General features: G+C 42.4%; 1 protein-coding gene across 3 annotated transcripts in view; it reads left to right on the top strand.

Moving 5' to 3' along the window:
- ARHGEF12 (Rho guanine nucleotide exchange factor 12) overlaps window positions 1-25,069 on the top strand; it is a 93,963-nt gene that overhangs the window by 26,442 nt on the left and 42,452 nt on the right. For 2 of the 3 annotated variants that reach the window (XM_034754805.1, XM_034754806.1), the window contains exons 2-4: window positions 11,727-11,750; window positions 12,532-12,620; window positions 24,555-24,653. In XM_034754805.1, the coding sequence (XP_034610696.1) occupies window positions 11,727-11,750; window positions 12,532-12,620; window positions 24,555-24,653 (212 nt within the window). Of the gene's footprint in view, window positions 1-11,726; window positions 11,751-12,531; window positions 12,621-14,247; window positions 14,305-24,554; window positions 24,654-25,069 lie in introns of all 3 variants that reach the window. The other variant, XM_034754804.1, reaches the window with a different exon arrangement.

Here is a 25,069-nt window from a genome sequence, read left to right as displayed (position 1 = left end):
TCTAGTTTCTGACAGTAGTTTGTCATAGATTCAGCACTGAAACTTCTCTGTAAGAACAAATTGAAGGGGAATATGAAATACGAGGGAGCACAGCCTTGCTTAAATACACTTGGAGAAATTGCACTCTTCACGCATGCAGTATGCTGTGCGTCATTTGCTTCTTGGCTTCTAGCTCAGGCTGCATATCAGTGGTGTGGAAGATAGAAGGTTTGCATATTATGTGCATTTGTTTTGGTTCCTTTGGGCTTGTAGGTGCTATACAAAAATATAAGATACCAGGGAGAGCCATTATTGTCTTTATAGTTAAGATTGAAATTAGTTTTACGGCATAAGCTTGGTGGGGTGTGGTTCCCCCCCCTCCCCCACACACACACCCTACTTTATTTCCCTTTGCCAGAGCTAAGAGAATCTGTCTGAAACGTCTCATGTGATCTTGTGCCAGGGTAGAATTTTTTCTGGAAAGTCTTGAAGCAAATAGGATGAGACGTTAGTGGGATTAAAAAAAAAGAGATGTAATTCACTTCTGATTTTTTTTTTCTTGGTTTATATCTCAAATGTTGTGGCTTAAAAATGACAGTCTCGTTTATTCTGTCTCCCTCAGTGGTTGCATCTGTGCTAGCCAACTTTGTAGCATTAACTCACCACCAATGCAATTTCACCAGTAGTAGAATGGGCTGCAAATCAAGATGTATCAGAAGTCTTCTACAATTGTCAGTAACTTGGACCCAGTAGAGTGGAAGCTGTAGATAGGACTGAAGTGTTACTACCCACACTGTAGGTTAGAGAGCACTGTGGTCATGATTCCTAAGACTGTCTAAGCTGTATATTCTGCTGGTGGAGCAGTATGTGTCCAGTTTGAGCATTGGCCAGCTAAACCCAGGGTTGTGAGCTCAATCCTTGAGGGGATCATTTAGGGATCTGGGGCAAAAATGTCTGGGGATTGGTTCTGCTTTGAGCAGGGGGTTGGACTAGATGACCTTCTGAGGTGCCTTCCAACCTTGATATTCTATGATTGGGGCTTGGGCATGGTGGAGGATGCATTTTACTTTGGTTGCCCTTTGGCTGAAAAGAGGCAGTCCCAGGTTGGCTGGCACAAAAATTCTGATGTGCCAGCAGGTACTAGACCAATAACCTACATTAACTGTTGGAACAAACTGCTAAGAGAAGTGATGGATTCTCCATCATTTGATGTCTTCAAATTAAGACTTGGATGCCTTTTGTCAAACATAAGCTATGGGGTTCAGTTCAAGAGTAACTGGAGGAAATTCTGTGGTCTGTCACAGGAGGTCAGACAGTATGAGCTAATGGTCCCTTCTGGCCTTGAAACTTGACTCTCTGAATTAAGGTGTCATTGAGCTACTTTGACAAAAATAGTGTAAAGTTCCCAAACCAAAGGAAATGTTCCAGTCAAATGTCTGAATTAAGCTGTGGTTAAGTTAGATGTGCATTTATAATAGCAAGGGGGAAAAACAACTTTATTTTAATAAGTCTTCTAAAAATAAAAATCAGTATCTGAAAGACAATAAATACAAAGATAAAGTCACACTTTGAAAATGGAAAATATATAAATATTACTATAATTTGGCAACCCTGGGAAATGGTGTTTGTGTATAATCCAGTGTCTAGATATAGGATAGGGGAAATAGAGCTGAGGCTCGTATGTCAGCGAGCTTTCTGAGCTGAAAAGTCCCTGTGCATAGGGGCATAATGCTGCTCCCGTTGAAATTCATTGCAAAACTCCCGTGAATTTCAGTGGGAGCAAGCTAGGGTTGCCAGGCATCCAGTTTTGGACCAGAACACTTGGTTGAAAAGGGGCCTGGTGGCTCTGGTCAGTACTGCTGACAGGGCTGCTAAAAGTCCAGTTGGTGGGGCTAAGGCAGGCTCCCTGCCTGCCCTGGCTCCGTGCAACTCCTGGAAGCAGCGACATGTCCCTGTGGCCCCTAGGCACAGGGGTGGCCTGCGGGTGAGACTCCTGCGCAGCGCCCCTGTGGCTGAGCCTACAGCTGTGGGCTGCAGGGACATGTTGCCACTTCTGGGAGCCACCTGAGGTAAGCACCACCCGGAGCCTGCGCCCCAGCTCTGAGCCCTACCCCAGAGCCTGTACCCTGAGCCGGAGCTATCAACCCCTCCCGCACTCCAACCCTCTGCCCCAGCCAGGTGTAAATGAGCGAGGGTGGGGGAGACCGAGTGACAGAGGGAGGGGGGAATAGAGTGAACAGGGGGTGGGGCCTCAGAAAAGGGGCGGGGTCGGGCACACAGGGCAAGGGTGTTCGGTTTTCTGCAGTCAGAAAGTTGTCAACCGTAAGCAAGACTGGTCTGTTAGTTGCTGCTCTGAGTGTACCCATTCTTGGGTAACAGACTCAGTTCCTCACTGGTGGCTAGAACTTTCGTATAGGACAGATGTGATGAATGAGTCTGTAGAGTGTACTGTCTGTGTGTGGTTTTGTTCTGCCGTAGGGGGGTGGGTGTATGTATGTATGTATAATATACCTACTACCTAATGAGATGTGTATTCAGAGACAGATTTTCAAAGGGGCTTCAGACTTGCTTCTACCTTTGTGCACACAATCACAAAAGCAAAATTTGATATTTGGAGACAGTGTATAGAAAATTTGGCTTCCAAAATATGGGGTATTACATGTGACATGTTTTCTCCTTCCAACCCATGTCTTTGCTATTTTAAAAGCTGTCTTCACTTGCTGCTAGTCTACCACAGCCACAAATAAGATACAGCATTAATAAGGAAACTAGGCTGTCTCTCTAATGCAACACAAAAGCTGCATGATACACTGAGGCAACATGACTGATCTCCAAGCCCTTGTGCATGTGTTGGGTGGAAGCAAATCCCATGGCATTTGAACATGTTAATTTCCAATGGTTGGTGTAGCAGAATAAAACCGACCGGCATAGTGTTTTTGTTCCTGTGTAGGTAGGTGTAGGCTGGGTGCTGGTGTGAGAGTAGCAGAGGAGTGTTTCCTGTGAGCCAGCTTTGTATTGCTATTATTGTCAAGCAAAGCAAACATTTCATTTCAACGGTAATTAACCTGCTTTTCTAAAGTGTAGCTAACTTGGACTGCCTGGCCCTGTCATCTAAAGGAACTTATTTGCTTTGTGGTCTTTGTGCAGTGGGGGCCATCTGTGGTTGTGGAAATTTTTTAAATTTCTTATTATTGGATACTGGAGGGAGAAAAATGCAACACAAGGTACTGGTTGCGTTCCTGAGAGGTGTAAATTGGGCTTTTCCCCACAAGCAGAAACTCATGGTGCCAAGAAGCAGTTCAAATGAAAAAAGGCTTTTTTTAGAGCTTTTCTAATAGGACCAAACCGGCTACTATAGAATTGACTTCTGGTGTTAAGAGGTAAGTGCGAATATGAATTCTGTAGGTCTGAGAATCTTTGCCTAAGAAAGCACAGTCTTCACTCCTGGATTTGAAGGGCTTGGCCCTCTTATCTTACTGGTTCAATATGCAATGCAATGGATGCATACAGCAAATGGGCAAATCTTGTGGATGCTTGCCCTCCAGTTCACAGTGGTATAACATCTGTCTTGGCTACAGCAATTTCTTTCAGGTAAAGTAATTTTAAGAAAGTAGTTGTCCTTTTTTGAAAATAATTGATCATGTGTGTTTAATTCATTTTGTCACCCCCTTCCATCTGTGTTCTCTCTCTCTCTCTCTTTCTTCCCCCCCTCTCCCCCCCCTCCCCCCCCCCCCCCCCCCCGAAAAAAAGGTGAGCCAGTCACCCGTGACTGGTTACCCTGTTGCACATACTGGGGTTAGGCTCCACAGACTGGTGGTAGTCCATGGACCACAGTTTGGGAGCCTCTGCTCCAGAATGGTTTCAGAATAGAGTTTTGCTGTGGGTCTCTGATGTATCATTTCCCCTAGATGAACCTGACACTGTTGCTTGAATCTCTTGTTTTCAGGCTTCATTTATAAAGCCTCAGGGATGAGGGAAAACTGAGCAGTTTGTTACATTACTATCTCTTGTATTTTGTAGTTATGGTTTGTGTTCTGTATAGCTGTTCCTACCCAATAGTGCAGATACTAGACAATAGTTGTCCTTGTGCTAGTAAAGGACTGTAACTTCAAGTCCTGTAGATGGGGGAACTGTAATGCTTCTAAACCTTGGAAGTCAGGCGCTCATGGAAGAACAGTATTTGGTGCTGAAAATGTTTTGTCTGATTAAAATGTCCCCTCCCATTAGCAGAATTTCTACAGTGACTAAAAGCTCTCTCGCAGGGTCCTGGCTTCAGCAGCAGAACAGCACAAAGGCCACATTGAGAATAGCTGCTGGGGAAACCCTCCTTCCTTGCCTGCCCTGTAAATGCAGTTCTTTCTCCGTGAAAAGCCCTGACATCAGCTCTTGGAAAAATCCAAACGCTTGTGTCATGGAACAGAGTTGAGGCACTTGGCTGGTGTGGTACTGAATGGCTGAACTGTGGATGAAACTTCACTAGAGATGCTTTTCCCTTCCCCTCCCCTAACCCATACTGCTCTGAGAAACATTAACCCACACTTTGGAAAGCTGCCCAAAGAGAAGAGACTAAGAACAGTTGCAAAACTGCAATAAGTTATCAGTATTTTCTGGACACCCACCCCTCCACTAGCCCCTCTCTCCTTCTCCATGTGTTTATACACCTCTTCTAGAGCTGAATACATCTATCTATACTGTTATTTCCCAAAGCTGGCAAAAGATATGCCACCAGCATTGTTAGTATCTTTCCTATAGCTCCTGGTGTGGAAACCAAGGCATTGTTTTCTTTTTACATTAAGTTCTTGAAGAGCACTGATGCCTCCCTTCTGTTCTTTCATCCTTTTTTTTTTTTTTTTTTTTCCTTTTTTTCCTGTTCTATTTTCCCCCCCCCCCAGCCCCTCCCCATATCTCCTGGCAGCTGCAGAGAGAGAGCTTGCCAAGGTCTGGGGCACTGCTGCACAGCAATGAACATTCCCACCCCCAGCGTGCGCCAGTTTAACCACTTTTCCAAAGTTGCCAGCAGCATTGTTTTTGAAAATCCCAAATGTTCTGAGCCTACTTATCAGAGACTATACCTCCCTGCAGTGGTAGGGTGCTTTTGCTAGTACTGGTGTTGGGACTTTTCCCGTGGGGACTCCCCACCTTTTGGGAATCTCTCCTTTTTTTGATGATCCATCGGAGACAGTCATGTAGCTTTCAAGGCTCTGAGGAAGGTATATTTATTTATTGCCTTTAACTTTTGATTGATTTTTTTTGCTTATTTCATTCCTGCCAGTTTTGCTGCCAAAACAATACTAGCATCCATTGGTAGAGTCTCTTTAACTTTACTCATAATGGGCATTTCAGGAAAGCTATTGTGGGATTTTTATAGTTTGCCTGTCACTATGATGGTGAGGTGCTTATTTTTGAAACTTAAAAATGCATAAACTACCCTCAGCGGCATAACATGAAAAGATCACTGCAGCACTCCACAGGAATGTTGCCATATTAAAGCAAAACACAGTGGAATCTAGAACTAAAAATATTATGAGCTAAATCCGGAGTTCTTTACTGGCTTTCTACTTGGGCAAAACTCCCTTTGGAGCTGATGGGATCATGTGGGGGAAGAGTATTGTGTGGGGTCAGCACTAGGGGACTGAACTAGACAGGCTTTCCGGCCTTCTTCAGTCATTAGTTTCCTATGTTCCTGCATTGAAGGTGAAGATTAGATCCATTCACAGAACTGTCAGTAATCTAAAGCTAATAATGCCATGAGCAATTCTTCCATGAGTCATTCTGTCAGCTGTGGCTGCTGCTCTGAACTCCTACTAAAATAACATGGATGTTTTTCTTGATCACCCAGTTCAGTTTCCCTCCCCCTTACTGCAAGTGTACCAGAGCACTATATGGCTGCAAGGGGTCCTAGCAATGTGTATCACTTGGCCACCCTTTCTAGCTCAGTTTCTTCTCTGCAGCCTGCATTTGGAAACCCCTTGTCCTGAAGGGCTGTCAGATTTTGTTCAGGAGAGGACTTCATGGTTCCCACAACTCTAAGCGGAGCACAACGTTTTGTTGGTGATGGTGGCAAAGGGGACACTGCACCTAGGAAACTGATCTTTAAATGAATACATTCTAAGCCATAGATGGTTTCTGCACTGGGTCAGCGGTGTCTAGTGAAAGTAACCTAGATAAGCTGATATGGACAGCCGGGGTTTGTGGGTAGTGCATTGAAATGCCATATTTCTCTCTGCATTCTCTCTTGGTTTCTAATAGCTGGCCACTTTCCACATCTGCATTTCTCTCTGTCCGCCTGTCATTTGCAATCTCATCAGTTCCTCTTACTCAGCCATCCCTCTTGTACAGAACATGTTCACCCAACTTTGTTGTGACAGAGGACTGCCTGAAGCTGTATGTTAAGGTCATAATAGTGCTGCTGTAGTTCAGGTCGTGTGGGCACTATCCTGTAAGTCTCGTCTTCTCGGGGCTTTGAAATTCAACAAACAAATGCCTTCCTCAGTTTAGAGAGTGTGTGTAAAATGTGAGAATAGCACAAATCTTTGTTTTTGTTTTTAAGTCTTTGTTTTGTTTCTGAAAAATGACTATGAAATGGCATCACAGCCTTCCATATTTGTTATAGCTCAAAGACTCCAGTTCAGATGTGCTCAGTTTACAAGTTAAAATACAGCTTTTTCCTGACCACCAGCACTGTATACTCGATCTGGGGTCTGAGAGTCAAATTTGAAGTGTCTGACGAAGTTACACAAGTAATAAAGATGGTGCAGGCTGTTCAGTGGTCTGGCATGGGTGTGTGAGAGTCAAATTTAGTCTAGCTGTTAAATCTTAATGATCAGATGTGCTGGTGCATACATGAGCCAGAACAGAATCCAGCTCCATCTCTGAGCTGCGGTTGCTCTGCAGAACTAAATGGAAAAGAGAGCACGAAAAACTTACTGTTTTGTTAGTCAGCAGATGCGACTCCTAAATATGTACAGAGATCCCATTATTGACTAATAATACCCAATAGCAGGTTATCACTGGGTAACAATGTGCCATTTTAAGTAGCCTTTTTTTAGAGCAGAACAACTCTTGGAGTTGTTTGTTTTTTCTTCCCTTTTCTCTTTCAGCACTTTTTCCATGAGAAAAAGTAAGATGGCTTTATGATTTCTTTTCTCCCCCCCCCCCCTTCCTGTTTAGGGTTCTGCAAAAAGCAACTTTTTTCTAAATGACTACTATTAAGTAACCATAATGCTTTCAATGCTACTATTCCTCTCCTAATTAAAGATTATTTCTGTCAAGCAAGCAGTTTTTGCTCATCCCTGTTGAGCAAATTTCATGTTATAAATTACTCACACCAGCACAAGCTGTAATAATTTTGATTGCACTCCTGCAAGCAATAACTTACACACAAGCTTAACTTTAAGCATGTGCGTAGGCTGAGTGAAGTAAATGAGGCTAAAGTTATGCAAATACATATGTTTGGGGCCCAAGTTTGAATCAAAATATTTTTCTTTCATCAGTTTTTGAGAAAGCAGGTACTAAAATCTTGCTAGAAATCAAGCCGGCATAAAACCCGACATGGTTCTCCGAACAATGTGCTATTTATGGCCTGATGTATTTTCAACCTTCAGGGCTAGAATGGAATGCTTTGTACTGTTGGAAAGCTGGGAATCCTTCCTAGCCCTGGTATGTTTTGACACACACAATCTTAAAACTATTATTTTTCTCTTGGCTTAGGTGGTGCTTTTTAGGCTCTGGTCCAATGCAGAGAGTGTGTGTGTGTAAGTGAGGGAGATACTTTGGAGCAGTGTAATTTTCAGTCTCTAGTATTGCAGGTTGTGTATTTTTGTTCAAATTGCTCATTACTGAACTTATTTAACTTAACATACTTAAGACTGATAAAGGCATCCTTTTAATAGTCTGACGCGTTAAGTCAAATAAATCAAGTGATTTTAAATGACTTGAAAATGAAATTTGATATAGCTCTTAATCACTTCTGGTATTTGGGAGTCATAGAGGGCAGAACGACTAGTTTGAAAATGTGCTGATGCACAACGGCACTTCAGACAAAATGTCCACAAAGGTTTTTTATCAGTCAGATTTGGAGTTGAATCTCAGCCTGCAGTGGGTTTGCAGTGGTAGGTGAAATGCACAATCTACTGTGTTATTTGGGTACAAGGGGGTGAGTTCAAGGTGAGCTTTCAGCACTACCTCTGAACAACTTTTTGGCTTTTGTAGGATGAAGGGTGAACATCAAATAAAAATTGAGTTAAGTATGTGAACAGTTGCTGAATACCTGCACACTGTGGTGGGCATCTGGCAGAGAAATAAGGTTATAGTAATCACTTAGTGCTTTATCTTTTTTCTCTCAGTTAAGCACCATTCCTCCCTATTTCCCTGAAAGAGAGATCTTTCTGATGCTTCCTGGTGCATGTTTGAAGGTACCTCAGAGTGCAAGAAAATCAGATATTTCAAATCTTACTGCGTCACGTGGCAGCTCTGTCTGCATCATTCTGGAATCTCTTTTGATGTACTTTCAAGATACATCATTTCTCAGTCTAATTTCTTATACTGTGCCTATTACCATAGTACAGTAGTGATTTGGTCTTTAAGCATGGAAGGATATCTTCAGCAAACCAAGAAATGCTAGGAGTTATTCACAGTGGGAGCATGTGGGAAAAGTAGAAACTTAGCCTGTGCTGAATGCTCCCCAGTCTGATTACTGAATGTCTTAAACTCCGCAGATTTCTTCCATCCCTTAATTTCTGTGGGTCTGTAATTCAGTGGTCTGGAACTACTTCAGGGCTTGTTCAGAGTTGTTCTATATAAGGGAGCTTATCTCTGGTTCAGCTCTAACACAAAGACCCAAGTTCCTATGCAGTCCTGGTTTGTTAGCTTGACTAGACACTTCTGCTTCTGAAGTAAAGTTCAGTAATTCAAGGCAGCAGTGCAGTGATTGTACACTGGAGGAATGAACTTTAAGGTCTCCTCGTCTCTCCCTGTATTTCTAGAGAGTTTGCTGGGTACTCGTAGGCTTGTGAGAGGCTTCACTGTGATCATGACCTGCTGCCTGTCCTGCTTCCCTCCCCCCTCTCTTTTTGAGAGAAAAAAGAAACTCAGGAAATTGGCTTGCAGCCAGTGGCTGGGGAGCTTCCGGGAATCTATCCCAGAATCCTTCTGGAACAGTGCACCCCTTGACGCATGCGGCATTGTTCTGGAGAGTGGAGTTTTCATGAGGGAAAGACAGAGGCTAAAGGTGAGAAACACTGTGGTCGTGCGATCCCAGGATTAGTGCTGAAACCCACGGAAAAGAAACCAATCTGCTTTCTTCTCTGGCCGCAATTCTGCCAGGACGAGCAGGCCCATTGTAAAGGCTGGATAATAATCGCTTGTCATATAGGAATGCTCTGAGGCTTGGACCCTGCCTGATTCAGCAAGGTGTTTAAATACATACCTCACTCTTAAGTGCATCAGCTGTTCCACTGACTTCAATGTGCTTGAAGTTAAGCTTGTACTTAAGAACTTTGCTGAATCAGGGCCTTAATTAATGATAGGAAAACCCTGAATACATGTTATGGACTTCTTTTGAAAACCAACAAATTGTAGCATAGCACTTTACATTACTAAAACTCAATTTACTTTCCTCATTTATGCTGTTCGGCGGAGGATAGAGAAGTGCAAAAAATAAAACCGTAAAAGAGCTAGTTTTATTTTGCTTTGTAATCTATTTCGCTTTCTGGCTGCACTAGTATGATGTTACGTTTTGAGTTGGAAACACTGTAAGGGAAAACTGTTTTCGTATAAATGTTTCTATTTAATATTAGGTTTTGCAAAACTCATTATAACAATATAAATTTGGGTGCCTCAGCTATCAGATGCCACTCAAATATTTGTGACACACCCTGTGATACTATAAGTTCTTGTAAGAGAAATTATTATTGCATCAGGCTTTGGGAAGCTAATGGTTTGTCCCTCCTGCTCTTCCCTAGATCCACTGTCCGCTCATTCTACTGTTGAGTCAGACCCTTTGTTATTGCAGCTCAGTTTATCACTGAATCTGTAGGACTAGGTTAGATTTAGCTGCCTGAAACACCTGTGGGAGGGTGAACTGTCCAGGTGGAGCAGAATGGGGAGAGGTTGGGCTGGGGAAGCATTTCTTATTTTGTCTTTTCAGATAGGACACAGTGGTTAAATTTTAAGCAAGGGATCTCCTGAACTTTTGGGGGAAGGAGAAGCCAATGTTGCATTCTCAGTGTTTAGATCTTCACAGCCTCTTATTTGGATTTGTTGCTGTATTTACAGCCAGTGTGTTTGGCTTGGTGTATGTATGTCTCTTTAATGGAAAATGTGCTCCTTTTGGAGAGTTGTAATTTCAATTTTTCTTCTCCTGTCACCCTTTTGTGGGAAGGGATGGATTTGTTTATAGCAGTGTGCTTGAGTAGAGGATTGGCACAGGTGGTGAGCATTTTGTGTGTGTACATCTTTTATGTGGGTTCCTTTCACCTGAAGAGAGGGATTAGGTGAGTGATAAGATCAGGTTGAATTTAATTACCATTTTAAAGTAATTGTGGTGATGTCACAGGTGTGTAAAGGCACCACTTCTGTTTAGGCCACAGGAGATGCATTTGGTATTGGGCAGAAAGCAGGTGGTCAACTGCTTTTTTCCTTAGGAAACAGAAAACTTTAAGCATGAAACAGCTTGTAAATAGTCACCTTGTGTGGGGAGACTCCTTGCTAGTCCAGAAAACCATTTGGGAGAGGAGGTTGATTCTGAATGTGGCCCAGTCAGTCAGTTTGATGGGCTCAGGGTTCTTCAACTTGCTTATTGAGTCTGAGGTTGGAAATGCTAGTCTTTAATAAAAATCTATTAGATAAAACAAAATCAGTTAAGTGTTGCCTTCCAGTTTTTATTTGATTACATTTTCCTTCTTTAATTGTCATCTTTTCCTTTCTTCTGTTGCTGTGTGGAAAACTCAGACAAAACAGGAAAAACCGACTCTACGTTAAGTGCTGTCAAATGCACAAAGCAAACAAATGGGGGGGGGGGGAAAAGAGGAAAATATTTACCTCTAATCTTTCATTTATTGTAATCCTAAGTGTTACTAGTAACAACAGAGAAAAATAATTTAGGACAAAATGTAACCTTAAATGATCTATGTCCATTTTACTATACTACTTTTCACTTCTGTACTGCTTTCCAGACACGAATCTAAGAGCACTTGACAAACAGTATTGAATTTAGCCTCCTAAAACTGCTGAGAGTTCAGGAAGTATTATTACCATTTTGCAGATACAGAAGCTGAGGCACATAGAAGTTAAGTTACATGCTAAAGGTCACACGTGGGAATTGAGTGGCAGTGCTAGGAACAGAATCTCTAGGTCTCCTGATTGCTTTGCCTCATTGTCTAAATTGCTGATTTCCACCCTTTCCTCTCCTTTTATGAGAAGATGCTCTGGGAGGTATGGTGTTTATTGATAAGAAAATGGGCCTGGGATACTGGATTCAAGGGTTTTAACCCCAGATCTGCCATTGGCTAGCTGTGAGACCTTGGGTAAATGTTAAACTTCCTTTAGTTCAGTTTACCCAACTGTAAAATGAGCATAGTGAAGGCTCAAAGAGGGAGTTATGTTGTTCAATTAGCAAGGTAAAGGACTTGGGGATCGTCTTACGAAAGGCAGACGTCTTACAGACATGCAGAATGTCTTTATTAACGTTAACTATGATATTAAGAAGCAAAATGTATTTCACTACACTTTTTTTTTTTTTTTTCCAGGTTTCCTCTCAAAAAACCTACAAGGTAAGATAATGGGGGTTTTGGTTGCCTAATGTACTGCAAGCTTCAAGATGACATTTTTGCACTATAAAATTACTTTAAACAAATATTTGGAGCAGTGTCCATAGCTCACTTAAGTAAATGAAGTGCACAAATTGGTCTGTGGTTATACAGAAGGTCAGACTAGATGGTGACAGTGGTCCCTTCTGGCCTTGGAATCAATGGAACTGAGTGCTCAAAATATAGCTGGTGACATTTATAGTGCATGGTTTAGTGTTACCATTTGCAGTTTCTGTAGCATTTTTGCTATGCACACCAACTGAACTTATTTGGGATTTGAGATGGTCCTAGAAGAATGTGACTCTAGGATCGAGCCTGATGCACAAACTCTTGCTGCGTGAAGGCTTTTTGTTTTAAATCTTTGTCTCCATTTTGAAATGATGTTTTAAGGCAGGGTTGGGGGAACTGATGATTTTTGGATGCTCTTTTGCCCCTTTGTAAATTATAAACTGGCTTCATTTTTAAAGTGAAATTTGGCAAATTATTACACGACCAATAACCTTAATTGTTTTTAACGCTTGGAAAGGTAAAAGGTTAAATGCACTGTTTATCTGAGGGAGAGAAAATTTCTTCTCCCCTTCGGATTTTGGTGTCTCTTTGTTAACTTAAATGTTGCTTCATGTCTTCTCAGTATTGTTTGTTTGTTTTTAACTGAGGCTACTTGCAGTTTCTTTGTAAAGTTTTAGCTATAACTGACGGTCCTATTGTGAAGTGATCCAAAATCAGTTGCTTTTGTTTGACATAGGCATGGCAGCATTCTGAGCAGAGAGACTCCAGCTGACAAGAAACAGAAGGTTGAACGCTGCAGTAGTGCACACGACTTCGATCCGACAGGTAAAGGCTTCAAAACTTCCCAGATGAGAGTGCAGGATTTAAAAGTTATTGGGGGTTGGAGTAAATGAGCGCTAATAGGCGTAATGTTCAGGAGCTAGTGTTCTCTATTTGATTGCAAAGCTTTTTTTTTTCCGTTTTTTTTCCCTTTTCAATATTATACCCAGACTTTGCAGCAAAGGTGGGTGACTGAATTTGGCATGACCTTGCACAAGGTGGCTTTCATCTGTGCAAAAATAAATCTAGACTAGTAACCCCAGTAAATGACCTAAAGTGTGTGGTGTTTTTAAGAAATAAAATAAATAGCCCAAATGTTCAGGTAGCAAATATTTTAGCTTGTGGCTGGTCTTACTTGGTGGAGGAAATGCGAATATATAAAAGGTCGTGTGGTCACAGCAGCAACTGACTTCCAGTCCCAGTGGGTTTTGAACCTTCTCTGCATCCTTAAGGATGAAGCTGCACTCTCAAGAACTCAAATTTTTAAATAAAACTTAATTTTGATGGACGTGGTGTCAATTTTTTTTCCTGTTTCTTCCTCTTTCTATGCCCTTCTGTGAAATCTGGACCATCTTTGTTAGTTTCAGAGTCTAATGCTGTCTTGGGCACTGGACTGCATGCAAAGATTATTTCCTCTCCCCCTAAACCACTAACCCAGTGACTGCTGTGTGTTCTTAAAACTGTCTGACAGGCTCTTGCGTGTAAGCCTGCTGGTCCCATGCAGTGTGTTTCTCATGTTTGTGCACCCTGGTCCTGCTATTCCCTAGGGACTGTGGAACAGGTCAGAGTAGAATCTGAAGTTTGTAGACTGGGATATGAAGGAAGTGTTCTTGCACAGAGTGGATCAAGCTACCGTTTGCAAACCATGTTGTTGTAACGTTTCTGCCACTAGCTGTGTGGTTCCTTTCTAGTGTGCAGAACAAATATATTTAAAATGGGCTTCTAATGTGCACTTTTCCAGGGGTGGTGGGAATTGAATGAGTATCTCAATTCTCTTTAGGGCTAGGTAAAAGTAAAATATTTTGATTTGGGTTGCGTGGGAGAAGGTCACAGGATTTTGAACTTCAGGTTTAGAATTTGACTGCCTGGAAAGCAAAGCAGATGATCCTGGGACCTTTTAATCCCAGTGCCCATTCTCTTGCTTTTAAGGGCTGTTGCTCTGCCCTACCATTAATGTATCTGTGGTCTAGTCTGGTAGATAAACTCTTCATTCTAGCCTCCATAACACTCATGCCTTTCTAAAGATGGATTCCAAGCATTGTGCACCTTCATCTATGCAAGCTGTCTTATGGTAAAGATGATTGATCTGGGGTCTGTATGACCCCAAAACTTTTATCTAGAGTAACTTCTCCAATTCACTTGTTGGCATAGGAGAGAACTTGGTTTATTCCACTTGGTCTCCTGTGATAGACCCTCCCAGTGTGAGGTTACCCGTGTTGTTCACACTTGCATTATTCACACTTATTCCAAGTGTTATCACCTATGTGTTGTTCATACCCTATTTGTGTTTTGCACGATTTAACCTGATCATAGAAATCATTCTGTTTTTTTCCTTGAAGTTTTTTTTTTCTCATGTTTGGTCTCCATATTTTCTATATCTCTCTCTTTCTCCTTTTCTCCTGCTCTTGTGCAGATAGCTCCTCCAAGAAGACAAAGTCTAGCTCGGAGGAGAGTAGATCCGAGACGTATGGTAAGCTAACGCAGCCACTCCAGCCTTGCATCTTTCCTGTCTGCTCCATGCTTTCTGCCTGTGCACCCGAGGCCTTTGCCTTTTACTTGCTCTGCATGGCTTGCTTTGCAGCAGGGAGAGGGAAGCTGGGTTTTTAATGTGGTTTAGATGTGCAAGCATGTAACCGCTGGATAATAACCCATGTGTAGGAAGTGTAGACTGTCTTCTATATTCTCCTGTCTTCTGTTACCAGTTGGGAAAACTTGCTGGACCTGCTGTGTTTGGAGAATCTCTCTACCACCAAATAGTCATGGCGGTGTATCAACACACTTAAGTTAGACTGGACTCTACAGCGTGTGGTGCTGATGCAGAACTGTCTGCATCTTGTTTTAACCATGAGAGTTGAGCTGGCTGGGATAGCAGGATTTTTTTAATGATTTGCAGTTTCACTTTTTCAGTTTCATAAAATGGAGAAACAGTTCTTCATAAATCCCTTGCATGGGTTTGGCAGGGGATTTAACTATCTAGATAGATAAGCAAAATGATCCCATTAATTTTATTTTGGTGAAAACATTCACTCTATTTGCTTCATTCTGGTAAGGTCGCATCGCTTGAACTCCCATCTTGCTGCACCCTTGTGTTCTCTGGGTCTTCAGGCCAATGTAAATCAGCACATGATTCTGCCAGGAAAAGCTCACCTCTTCTTATATTTCCCAGTTCGCCCCCAAGATGTGCCATGACAGAGTATCTTTCAAGGAAGCCCGTTCACCGCATAGTCCATGGTTGCTCATCTTTCCCTTCTAGCCTCCCTCAGGAGTGCTTCTCTTTGGACTGTGTCCTCCCTTCCACCTGCAGAGTATGCTTGTGGCTTGCGGTGTTAGCACTCCTAAAGAGATCGGTAGTCCAAAAGGTAAGCTGGGCTTACAGCTGGTATGAGTCAGAGACCTATAGGGATGGTAGACTATCAGTCTGTCACCGACCTAGCTGAGGCTGTGTAGTGGACAGTCACCCGACTGTGATAAGTGGACCAACCTTTGGATCCTGCATGCTTCCAAGTGAGTTGGAACTGCCCAGGAAAAGCACTGTCTCTAGCTCTGAGCCTGTAGGGAATACTTCTGGGTGCAGACTCCCTACCTGAAATCCTTCCTTGGGACTTGGCTTTCTGCAGTGCAATTGCCCTAGTCCCAAGAGCAGTACCAAGACTTTCCAAACCTCAAAGTTGCTTACGCATGCTCCCCCAGAGTTTCCCCTCCTGTGGCCGCTCCGATTTGTAATTTAACTTTTTGGGGGCATATGGTAGGCAAAGTAAGGAACCCAGGCTTTGCACACGAATTTCTTCAATGCACTCTTACTTCAGTCTTGGCAGGAGAGTTACGGATCTAGGCAAAACAAACGCCAGCATACAATCCCTCACTCCCACTCCCACCCCAAAAGTCCTTTGGAAAAGGCATGCCTCTCCTGCCACCATCCTCCCTGTCTCTTGTTTTTGGAAATTGACACACGCTCTAAGCAAAGGAGCCAGTCCCTTTAAAAAGTCGGAGACACCTTTTCAGTTCTTCCACTGAGGATTTTCCATGTTCTGACCTCTCACTATTTGCTTTCAGGCAGAGGTCGCTAAGTCAGTGGCTCTACCAGTAGCAATCCTAGTGTCCTGTCAGGTTAGAACTGTCCAGTGTTGATGGCCTTGTTTCAGCTTCCCAGACAGTCTGTTTCTGCTACCAAAAAGGGGGTTCTGATACACACTGAAAGTTAAAATCATAAATATTTCACAAAACAAAAAATTCATAAGTTTGAGACAAATTTATTCCCCAGATTGCTACACCACCTTCCTTAGGGATCTGAAGCTGGTCTTGAGAGAGTGTGGGCTGTTTGGATGAGGCTGGAAGCTGATGTTGGGTCAGGCCTGCCCTGCTGTAGCTGTATGCACATCTTCCATCTCCAGAAGGAACAAGCAAACTACTTGCCTGAAGGCCAAACATAAGCATTTTAGAATGTTTCAGCTGACAAACTAATACTGTGGAACCCTTTACCAATTCCTAGCTAGCCAGGGCTTCTCCATAGTGAACGCTGGCTAGCTAGTGACCCGGCAGCCATGCTGGCCGTATCCAAATACCTTGAACCTCAACTAACTTTTTGTCTAAAGCTGCTTAACCATCACATAGTCAGACTGTTCCCTGTTAATTACAGGAAATGTTTGGTATGCCTAGTGGAATGTATCTGTGTTTATACTACTTGCTCACTCTGTACAATGTCCTGGCTTTTCATGTCTTCATAGAGAAAGATGACTTCCTGACTTAAGCCTTTACTTCCGCCAAAATTTCCTGCAGATGTTCTGCCTGTGGCCAGGAGCTAGGCGAACAGTTTCCAGTCCTCCTTCCTTTCCAGTGGCCTTTTGCTGTGTTGGACCTCACCCTACCTTCTCTCTTCTTTCTCTACCTTCCCCAGCCCTGTGATACGTGGAGAAGCCTGCTGTTTGCTTTGGATGGGACCAAACTTTAAGAGCCTACAAGCAGAAATACTGAACTAATATTTTTTTTGTTAATGCGGTCTCTGGCTTGCCATTGGGCACTTAGTAATAGCAATCTCTTGAGTGGCAACAGGAAAATGAGGTGCGTCTTTCATATATGTGTGTGTTCTTTGTAACTCTTGAAATTCTTATTTGAAGTAGCAATAAGCCAAGAGTCCTTGAGCAACTCTTTTCAGTGGGTTGGGGAATTAGGCAGGCAACACCATTCTCATGACTAGAAATTGATTGTGATAGAGTTAACTTAAAATGTTTTGACTTTCTGCTTCATAAATCCGACTACCCTTCTCCTGCCTGTGTATTCAGGGAAGTTGTGAAAGATTCCCGGTGTGGTCTGAGAACTGTATCCTAGTACTGCTCAGTGCCATTATAATGCAGCTGAATCTTTTGGCGCATCTCTTATGTCTTTCATGAAGTGTAATTTTAGTCATGTAAACTGCTTTTAGATAGAAAATTACCCATCAGGATCTTGGGCTCCATGCCAGCTAGCTTAGCCAATTTTTGAGCTAGTTTGTGGCAAATAGCTTTTGTGATCACGGGAATTCTCTTTACATCCTTTAATTTTTTCTTCCGCAAAATCTTTTCTTGTACATTTAAGGACATGGGCGTTTTTGCAGGTCATTGCTCCATACAGCAGACTAGACCCACTGAGGATTAATTTTCTCATTCCCACTCTTAGGATGTGAAGGTTGTTTCATTTAATTTTCTTTTGAAAATAGTTTCTATCCTTATGTGCCTGATGGAGCCCTAGAGCATACTTCTTTCTTCACTCTTCCTGTTTCGTTCACTTTAGTCACTCCTATTTTTTTTTATAGGTTTTTATGCAATGCTTGTCACCGGGCTATCTGAGCACCTTCCAGTTGTGCATTAAGCCACGTGACTACACATCTGTCTCGTCTTGTTTTTTTTTTTATCTTCTCCCTGAGGGAGAAGGGTGTGCAGTGGAGTGTCTTGTTTTGGTGGTGTCTTTTTAAAAAGTATATATACAGTTGTACCTGTTGCTAGGTTTTCATTAGCGAAGGCAGGTCAAAGAAATGCACTTTGCACTAGGAGTGTAAATTTAATGAGATTTGTGATGGTCCCTGGACAGGTTCATTCCACAGTCCTAGACCATCCCTGGAGAAAATTCTGTCTCCTGCACAGACAAGCTTTACTCTTATCATCGAGAGTTCCATTGTACCAAGGGAGCGTAATTGTCGACCACGGTCTGTCCCAAAGCTTGAGATTTTTTTCAGATATCCTGGGGCCAAGCCATGGAGTGCTTGGAAGATAAGGACTGAGACCTTGAAACTTGATTCGATTCTATAGGAAGCCAGTGTAGGGAGCCATAAAGCCTTTGTGACTTTATGATACAGCTACTGTCTTTCCAGCCACTGAGGCCTTGAAAGGACACTTGGAAACCCCTCCTCATTGCATTTACAATGGCCAGAAATGGCTTGGAGTGTAATGGGGCACTCGGCCACAGGGGTTGAATGTGCTGTTTCCATGGAAGCAGATGCTCCTATTTGTAATGATTAAAAGTTCCAGGCCTGTATATAGTAAAGATATCCAGGCTAACATTGTGAATGGTGTTCAATGCCATTGATACCAAGTCTTATCAAGACATTGTATATTGCACTAACCTTTCCATGTGAATTGGAGGAATGACTTCTGTTTCCTATTTAATGGAAGAATCTCTGAACAATTCTGATCTTGCAGTATTTGTGTCCTGTGGGACATTCCAACGTTTGTTTTCATTGCAAAATTGGGACAAAAGGTTGACATTTCAAAATCTTCTGTGGAAAGGAAATTCAGAATTTTTTGCCATTTTTGACTGAAACAAAACATTTAATCATTCCTGAGATCAAAATGGTTGGTTTCGGTTTGTTGAACTTACCTGAAACTTTGTTTCAAGTCTGTTCAATATAAAACTGCATTTTTTTTCCACTGTGATGCATTGCATCATGGGAGTTGTAGTTCAGGAGCCTGATGCCCCAGTTTTCCCTTATGGGTCAAGTTCCATGATGCACCCAGCGACATGTGACTCCCATGACCACCACTCAATGTGAGGGAAATCGGCATTGCATTATGGAAGATGTAGTTTAGACTCCCATTCTTGCCTGTGGACTGGGCTTCCTGAAGGACTATTACAGCTCCTGTAAAGCAATGTGCTGATAGGCAAATACAGTTTAATGTTATGTAGAACTGATTCAAAATGAAACTTTTTGGGTCCGTTCAAAAACTGAAATATTCAAAATTTGGAAAAATATTGATTTGCTGCTGACCCCTCCCCACCTTCATTTTCCACCAGAAAATTAGTCAGGCAGAAAATTCCCAACCAGCTCGAGTAATAACTAACACTTCTATAAAACCGTACCCTCTTAAAGATCCCAAAACACTTTAGAGTTCCTCTAATGGATCAGACTCGCTGTTCCTGGGTGGTCTGTTCCTGCAGTCTTTCACATGTATAATAAAGGGAAAGTTAATGGTTCAAACGGTCAGAGGTCAAACACCCTTACAAGTACCATGAAATGTCAGTGACCATGAAAAGCTAGGACCTTGACTCTTCCTGTCGTCCAAAAGACAGCACCTCCAGAATCGCAGCACTTCTTAGAATTGTAGTATTGGTCTGGTAATGAATCAGAGGGAAAAGTGCCACCTACTGAATGGCTAGTGTCTAGGCTTTCCTTGGAACTCTCCATTTCTAATATATGGGCCGAGCTCAAACCTGCTTAACTAAAATATCTTCTTGAGATGATATGGCCTCAGGCCAAGAGCACAATAGGTTAGTGGGTTTTTTGTTTTTCTCCCTCCCCCCCATTCCCATCCCATACTGGGTATGAGAGAGGATTTTTCTTCAGTTAATTTTGTCCTTTTAAAAAAAAAAAAAAAAAAAAAAAAAAGTCCCCACTGGGAACTGCATAATATGAAATTAAATACAGAAATTGCAGTTGAGGTGACACCTCTTCATTCCCCAGCGCAGACTAATTTTCACTTCTTGCCCCTGCTGGCTTAGAGTGGAAATGAGGTTGGTTGTTGAGGGATGCAAGGGTTCTCTTGGTGATAAGTGTAATTATTGATCTATAGTACAACCTGGTCCTCTGCAGCCTCCATCTTCCCAGCCAAGTGAGGTCTTGAGACACCTTGTTAAGCATGGACTCATACTAAGGAAATAGAAACATCAAGGATTGGAATGAATTCTATAAAGGCGGGCGAGATGACTGAAGGCTGCCACTTCATTATTAACTTGTCAGTGATAATTAACTTGTTGCTCTTTCTGTGTCGCACTAAATCTACAGACTCCACATAATCAAGGTGTGCTGCTCTAATATTTTATTACAACATTTCCATTATGATATTTCATGAATTTGTGATGCTAAGTCACAACAGTGCAACAGCTCCTTGAAAACAACCAGCAACACGTCTTGGGTGTGGTTTTTCATAACTCCAGTCAGTCACGGTTCTCCAGATCATCAGTTGTATGCCACTGGATTAAGTATCCAATGCAAGATCCGATATTGTGGTGAGATCCCAGTTTTCATAAGATACAGGAGTCAAGAACAGAATACCGGTGTTTTCTTAGAACTCCCTAGTTGAGCTGTTTAAGTTTAATGTATTTTAGTTAATAGAAGTGAACAAATGACCAACTTTTACATGGTTATTCTTTGTCCCTGCCAGAGCAAAGTGAAACAGTGCAATTGAGTCTTGCTCTTGTTCCCCTCCCTGGCACAGGCATAGAAATTGCTATACTGGGTTAGCCACTCCCTTACATATTACTCTGCATGTGGCACCAGGTTTAGTTGGTGAGAACTCCTCAATACAACCATCTCCAGTATTATTGATTTTAGAAATAAAACCAACCTATGCAGGAAATAAAGGGGCAATGCATTGGCAGGACTATACTCTGCCTTTAAACTAGGAAGGTTCTTACTAGTAGAAGGACTACCTGAGTTCTTACTCATAAAATCTGAAGGTCTGGCAGCAGATTTTAACAAGAGCTGTTTGTTTGAAATAGCACATGTTCCCTCTCCTACACCCTGCCCTGGGGCATCATTCTTGTGAAGTGAGGCTTAGAGAAGATTGGTCACGTAGAGAAATTGGAGGTGAGGGAAAGAAAGGGATGTTCTTTCACTGAAGTAAATGAGGGGTGTGAAGCTTAGTGCTTCTCTTTAGCCCCGCTTCTCATTCCCCCTTCTTGGTTCCATTCCATCAATTTGCTGCTTGTCACTAAGGAAAACATAAGGGCTTTGGCTTTACAGTGGGAGGGAAGGATTTGTTGCTAGATGATTATGATGTGAGTAGAAGGCTTCACTGGTTCCAGCACCACAGACAACACCGAGTGGAGCGTGTTCTGATTTATACTCCTCATTTACATTAGGAATAACTCCCAGTGAAGTTAGAATAGCTACGCTGATGTAGAAGTTGAGAGAGACCAGGATCAGGTCCAAGGTTTCCTTCACACCCTACTACCGCTCATCCTTTCAAACAAAATTCCTTTTGGGATCATATTTTCATCGCCCTATTTATTCCTTCCCTTCTTCCTTCCCCACAAGAAATATCCACAGTGTAGATCACTGAATGATGCTGGAAAAGAAACTCCTATTCCCCCACTGGCTCCCTGTAGAAGAGTTTTGCCTGGTGTTGCTGCATAAATGAGCAAGTAGAATGAGTGATTGGAAATAAGGATGGCCCGTTGTTTTGTTAGCTGGTAGAGTGTAAAATGCTTTAAAGATTATTTATTTGTATTGCACTAAGAGCCAAAGTCCCCCATCAAAGTAGGCCCTATTGTGCTATGCATTGTACAAACATTCAGGGAAACGCACTTTCCACCGCAAAGACTATGTAGTCTAATGCAAAGAGCTGCTAGTTTATTATTTATTATTTATATATTCACTAATAAGGGTGGTGGGTAGCTCAGAGGATTGGCTATGGGATAAAGGATATGGAACCTTTGACTGCGAGATCACAAGTTTGATGAAGCTCGTCTCTTTAGTAATCTAAAGTTGTTCAGTGGAGTATATAAAGCGAGTTTGGTTCTCAATGCACAGGTGTCTTTATCAGAGACCCTTGCCACAATTAGCATGAATTGGTACCAAGAGCAGAGAACTCGGACTGAATGGGCCACTTACTACTTTCACAGGTGAGCGGGATCTGGTTCTTCTTGATTCCATTTCCAAGAGAACACTGGACGTCTATAACACTTTACCTCCACAAAATGCTGTACAAATGTAAACAAATTAATCTCTGCAGCTGTATTTCTAAATCTGCAGACGGGATATAAATTAAAGCACAGCGAAAGTAAGTGACTTGCCTTAGGTCTTGCGGCAAATTGAAGGAAGAGCAGAGATTAGAACTTCCTAGCTTTTGGCCCTGTGCTTTGATCACAGGATCACTCTGCAACGCAGTGGGAAATGGGATATTACTAGTTTCTGAGTGCTGGCAGGCCAAAATAGACATGGCTCTTGTCTTTGCTACTATTGGCCTGTCTCTGCCTTGTTGAATAACCCCATGGGATTCTTCAGCTCCAGAGGGAGGGTAGTTTGTTTGCAGAGAGGCATGAAACAGGAAAAGAACAGGATAAAGGATATTTAGATTACTTACATGTATTTAAGTCGGCACAGCCTGATGAAGTTCATGCTAGGGTACCTAAGGAACTAGGTGAAGCAATGTCAAAACGGTTAGTAATTATCTGTGAGAACTCAAGGAGGATACGTGAGGACCCAAAGGACTGGAGAATGGCAAACATAGTGCCTATATTTAAAAAGGGGAACAAAGAGAACCTAGAGAATTATAGACTGTCAGCGTAACTTTTGATACCTGGAAAGATACTGGAACAAATTATTAAACAATCAGTTTGTAAATGTAGGATAATAAGGTTATAAGGAGTAGCCATCATGGATTTGTCAAGAACAAATCATGCCAAAGGAACCTAATTTTCTTTGACAGGGTTGCTGGCCTAGTGGATTGGGGGAAGCAGTAGACATGATATATCGTGATTTTTAGTAAGGCTTTTCACACAGTCCTACATTTTCGTAAGCAACGTAGGGAGATGGAGTCTAGATGAAATTACTATAAAGTGGATGCACAACTGGTTGAAAGACCATACTTAATAGAGCAGTTACACTCTACTGGTTTGACAGCTAACCATTGGTATCTAGTGGGCTCCTGCAGGAGTCAGATCTGGGTCTGGTACTATTCACTCCATTGTCCGAATAATTCATAAAAATACTGGAGAGTATTTCTTCATAACATGTGCCAATGGGGTTACAAGCACTTCGGAGAACAGGATTAGAATTCATAAAGACCTTGACAAATTGGATAATTGATCTGACATCAGCAAGACATAACTTAATAAAGACAAGTGCAAAGTACTTCACTTAGGAGAGGAAAATCAAATGTGCACCTACAGAATGGGGAATACCTGGCTGGGTGAGTGGTAGTACTGCTGAAAAGGATCTGGGGGTTAGAGTGGATCACAAATTGAATGAGTCAACTATTAGCAAAAAGGGCTACTATTCTGGAGTGTATTAAGGGACATGTTATATGTAAGACATGGGAGGTAATTGTCACGCTCTGCTCGACGCTGGAGTACTGTGTCCGATCCTAGGCGCCAGGCTTTAGGAAAGATGTGGACAAATTGGAGAGAATCCAGAGGAGAGCAACAAAAATGAAAAAAGGTTTAGAAAATCAGACCTGTGAGGAGAAGTTGGAAACAAAACAAAACTGAGCGTGTTTAGTCTTGAGAAAAGAAGACTGAAGGGGGGAACCTGATAAGTTTTCAAAAATGTTAAGGGCTGATACAGAGAGGATGGTGATCAATTGTTCTCTGCGTTCACTGAAGGTAGGACAAGAGGTAATGGGCTTAATCTGCGTCAAGGAAGGTTTAGGTTAGACATTAGAAAAAACATTCTAATTAGAAGGATAGTTAAGTTCTGGAATAGGCTACCAAGGGAAGTTGTGGAATCGCCATTGTTTTCAGGTTTTTTAAAACATGTTGGACAAACACTTGTCAGGGATGGTTTAGGTCAGTGGTTTTCAAACTCTCCATTTGCAGACCCCCCCCCCCCCCCCAAAAAAAAAAAAAAAAGTTGAATGGAAGTGCAGACCCCTTTGGAAATTTTAGATATAGTCTGCAGACCTGCAGGGGTCTGCGGGACCACCGGTTGAAAACCACTGGTCTAGGTTTACTTGCTCCTGCCTTAATATGGGGGGGAAGGATTAGATGACCCTTTGAAGGTTCCTTCCTGCCCTACGTTTCTATGAAGACTTGTTTGTGCTGTAAACTTTTACAAATCAAATCTACTGACTTTAGTTTGAGCTATCTGTGTTTTTTGTGTGTGTTAATTTGGTCATATGTAAATATATTTGGTACTGTTTATATTTGCCAGGTGCCTAGAGAATTATCGCGGATACAGGTGGTGTACAGAGAATTATTGGGGTGGGGAGAAGGCGATTGTGCACAATGATTCATGTTCATAGCTGCTTTCCTTAAAGGTCGCTTTTACCTCCAGTCTCGTCTGATGTGCCAGAGCTGTCTGCATCTCTGCTATATATCTGTGTCGTGTAACCAATTCAGTGAGCTTGACCTGTCTTGACATACTTATCTGTTTCTGGACTGATGCCCTATTTGTGTCTTCTAGTACAGGTTTCATTCAGTGCTTTGCGGTGTTCTAGCAGAATAAGCTTCTGGACTGATGCAGAGCTTGTGTCGTTTTGTATTTTTTCCCCTCTCTCTCTCTTCTCCCCTTTCCCCACCTTACTTGTGCAGGTCTCGTTCAGCGCTGCGTTATCATCCAGCGGGATGAAAATGGATTTGGGCTGACAGTTAGTGGAGACAATCCAGTCTTTGTGCAGTCAGTCAAAGAAGGTAAGCTAACTTGCTAAATATGCTAGCAGACAGCAGTCCACAGGGCTTCTGTCTAGGGCAGGGGAAGCATGTGAGAGGGGAAGGGAGAAGATTCGAATAGTAGTCCTCCGGGGCAAGGAGCTGTAGCCATCACAGATGGATGATCAGATGCATGAGGACAAGGGTAGCATTGCATTGCTGGATTGCATGGGGCCTCCCCTCTCCAGTGTCTGAACTAATCAGAAGCAGTTTCATATCCTGTGCAGTCCAGGAAATAAATGAGGTCTGTGTTTATAAGGTTGTGGGATTGTGATCATGATGTGTCACCTGCAATGTGAAACCATAACTCCTGGAATCTGGAGACTCATGAGATTGTAATCTGTGGATACCTGGGTTCTGGGGGAGTTGAGAGGGGGCTAGGGCAAGTATGAGAGGAA

The sequence above is a fragment of the Trachemys scripta genome, chromosome 21, assembly GCF_013100865.1.
Source record: "Trachemys scripta elegans isolate TJP31775 chromosome 21, CAS_Tse_1.0, whole genome shotgun sequence".
NCBI classification, from domain to species: Eukaryota; Metazoa; Chordata; order Testudines; family Emydidae; genus Trachemys; species Trachemys scripta.
The sequence above is the reverse complement of the archived record's forward strand: the minus strand, read 5'-3'. Positions and strand labels throughout refer to the sequence as shown.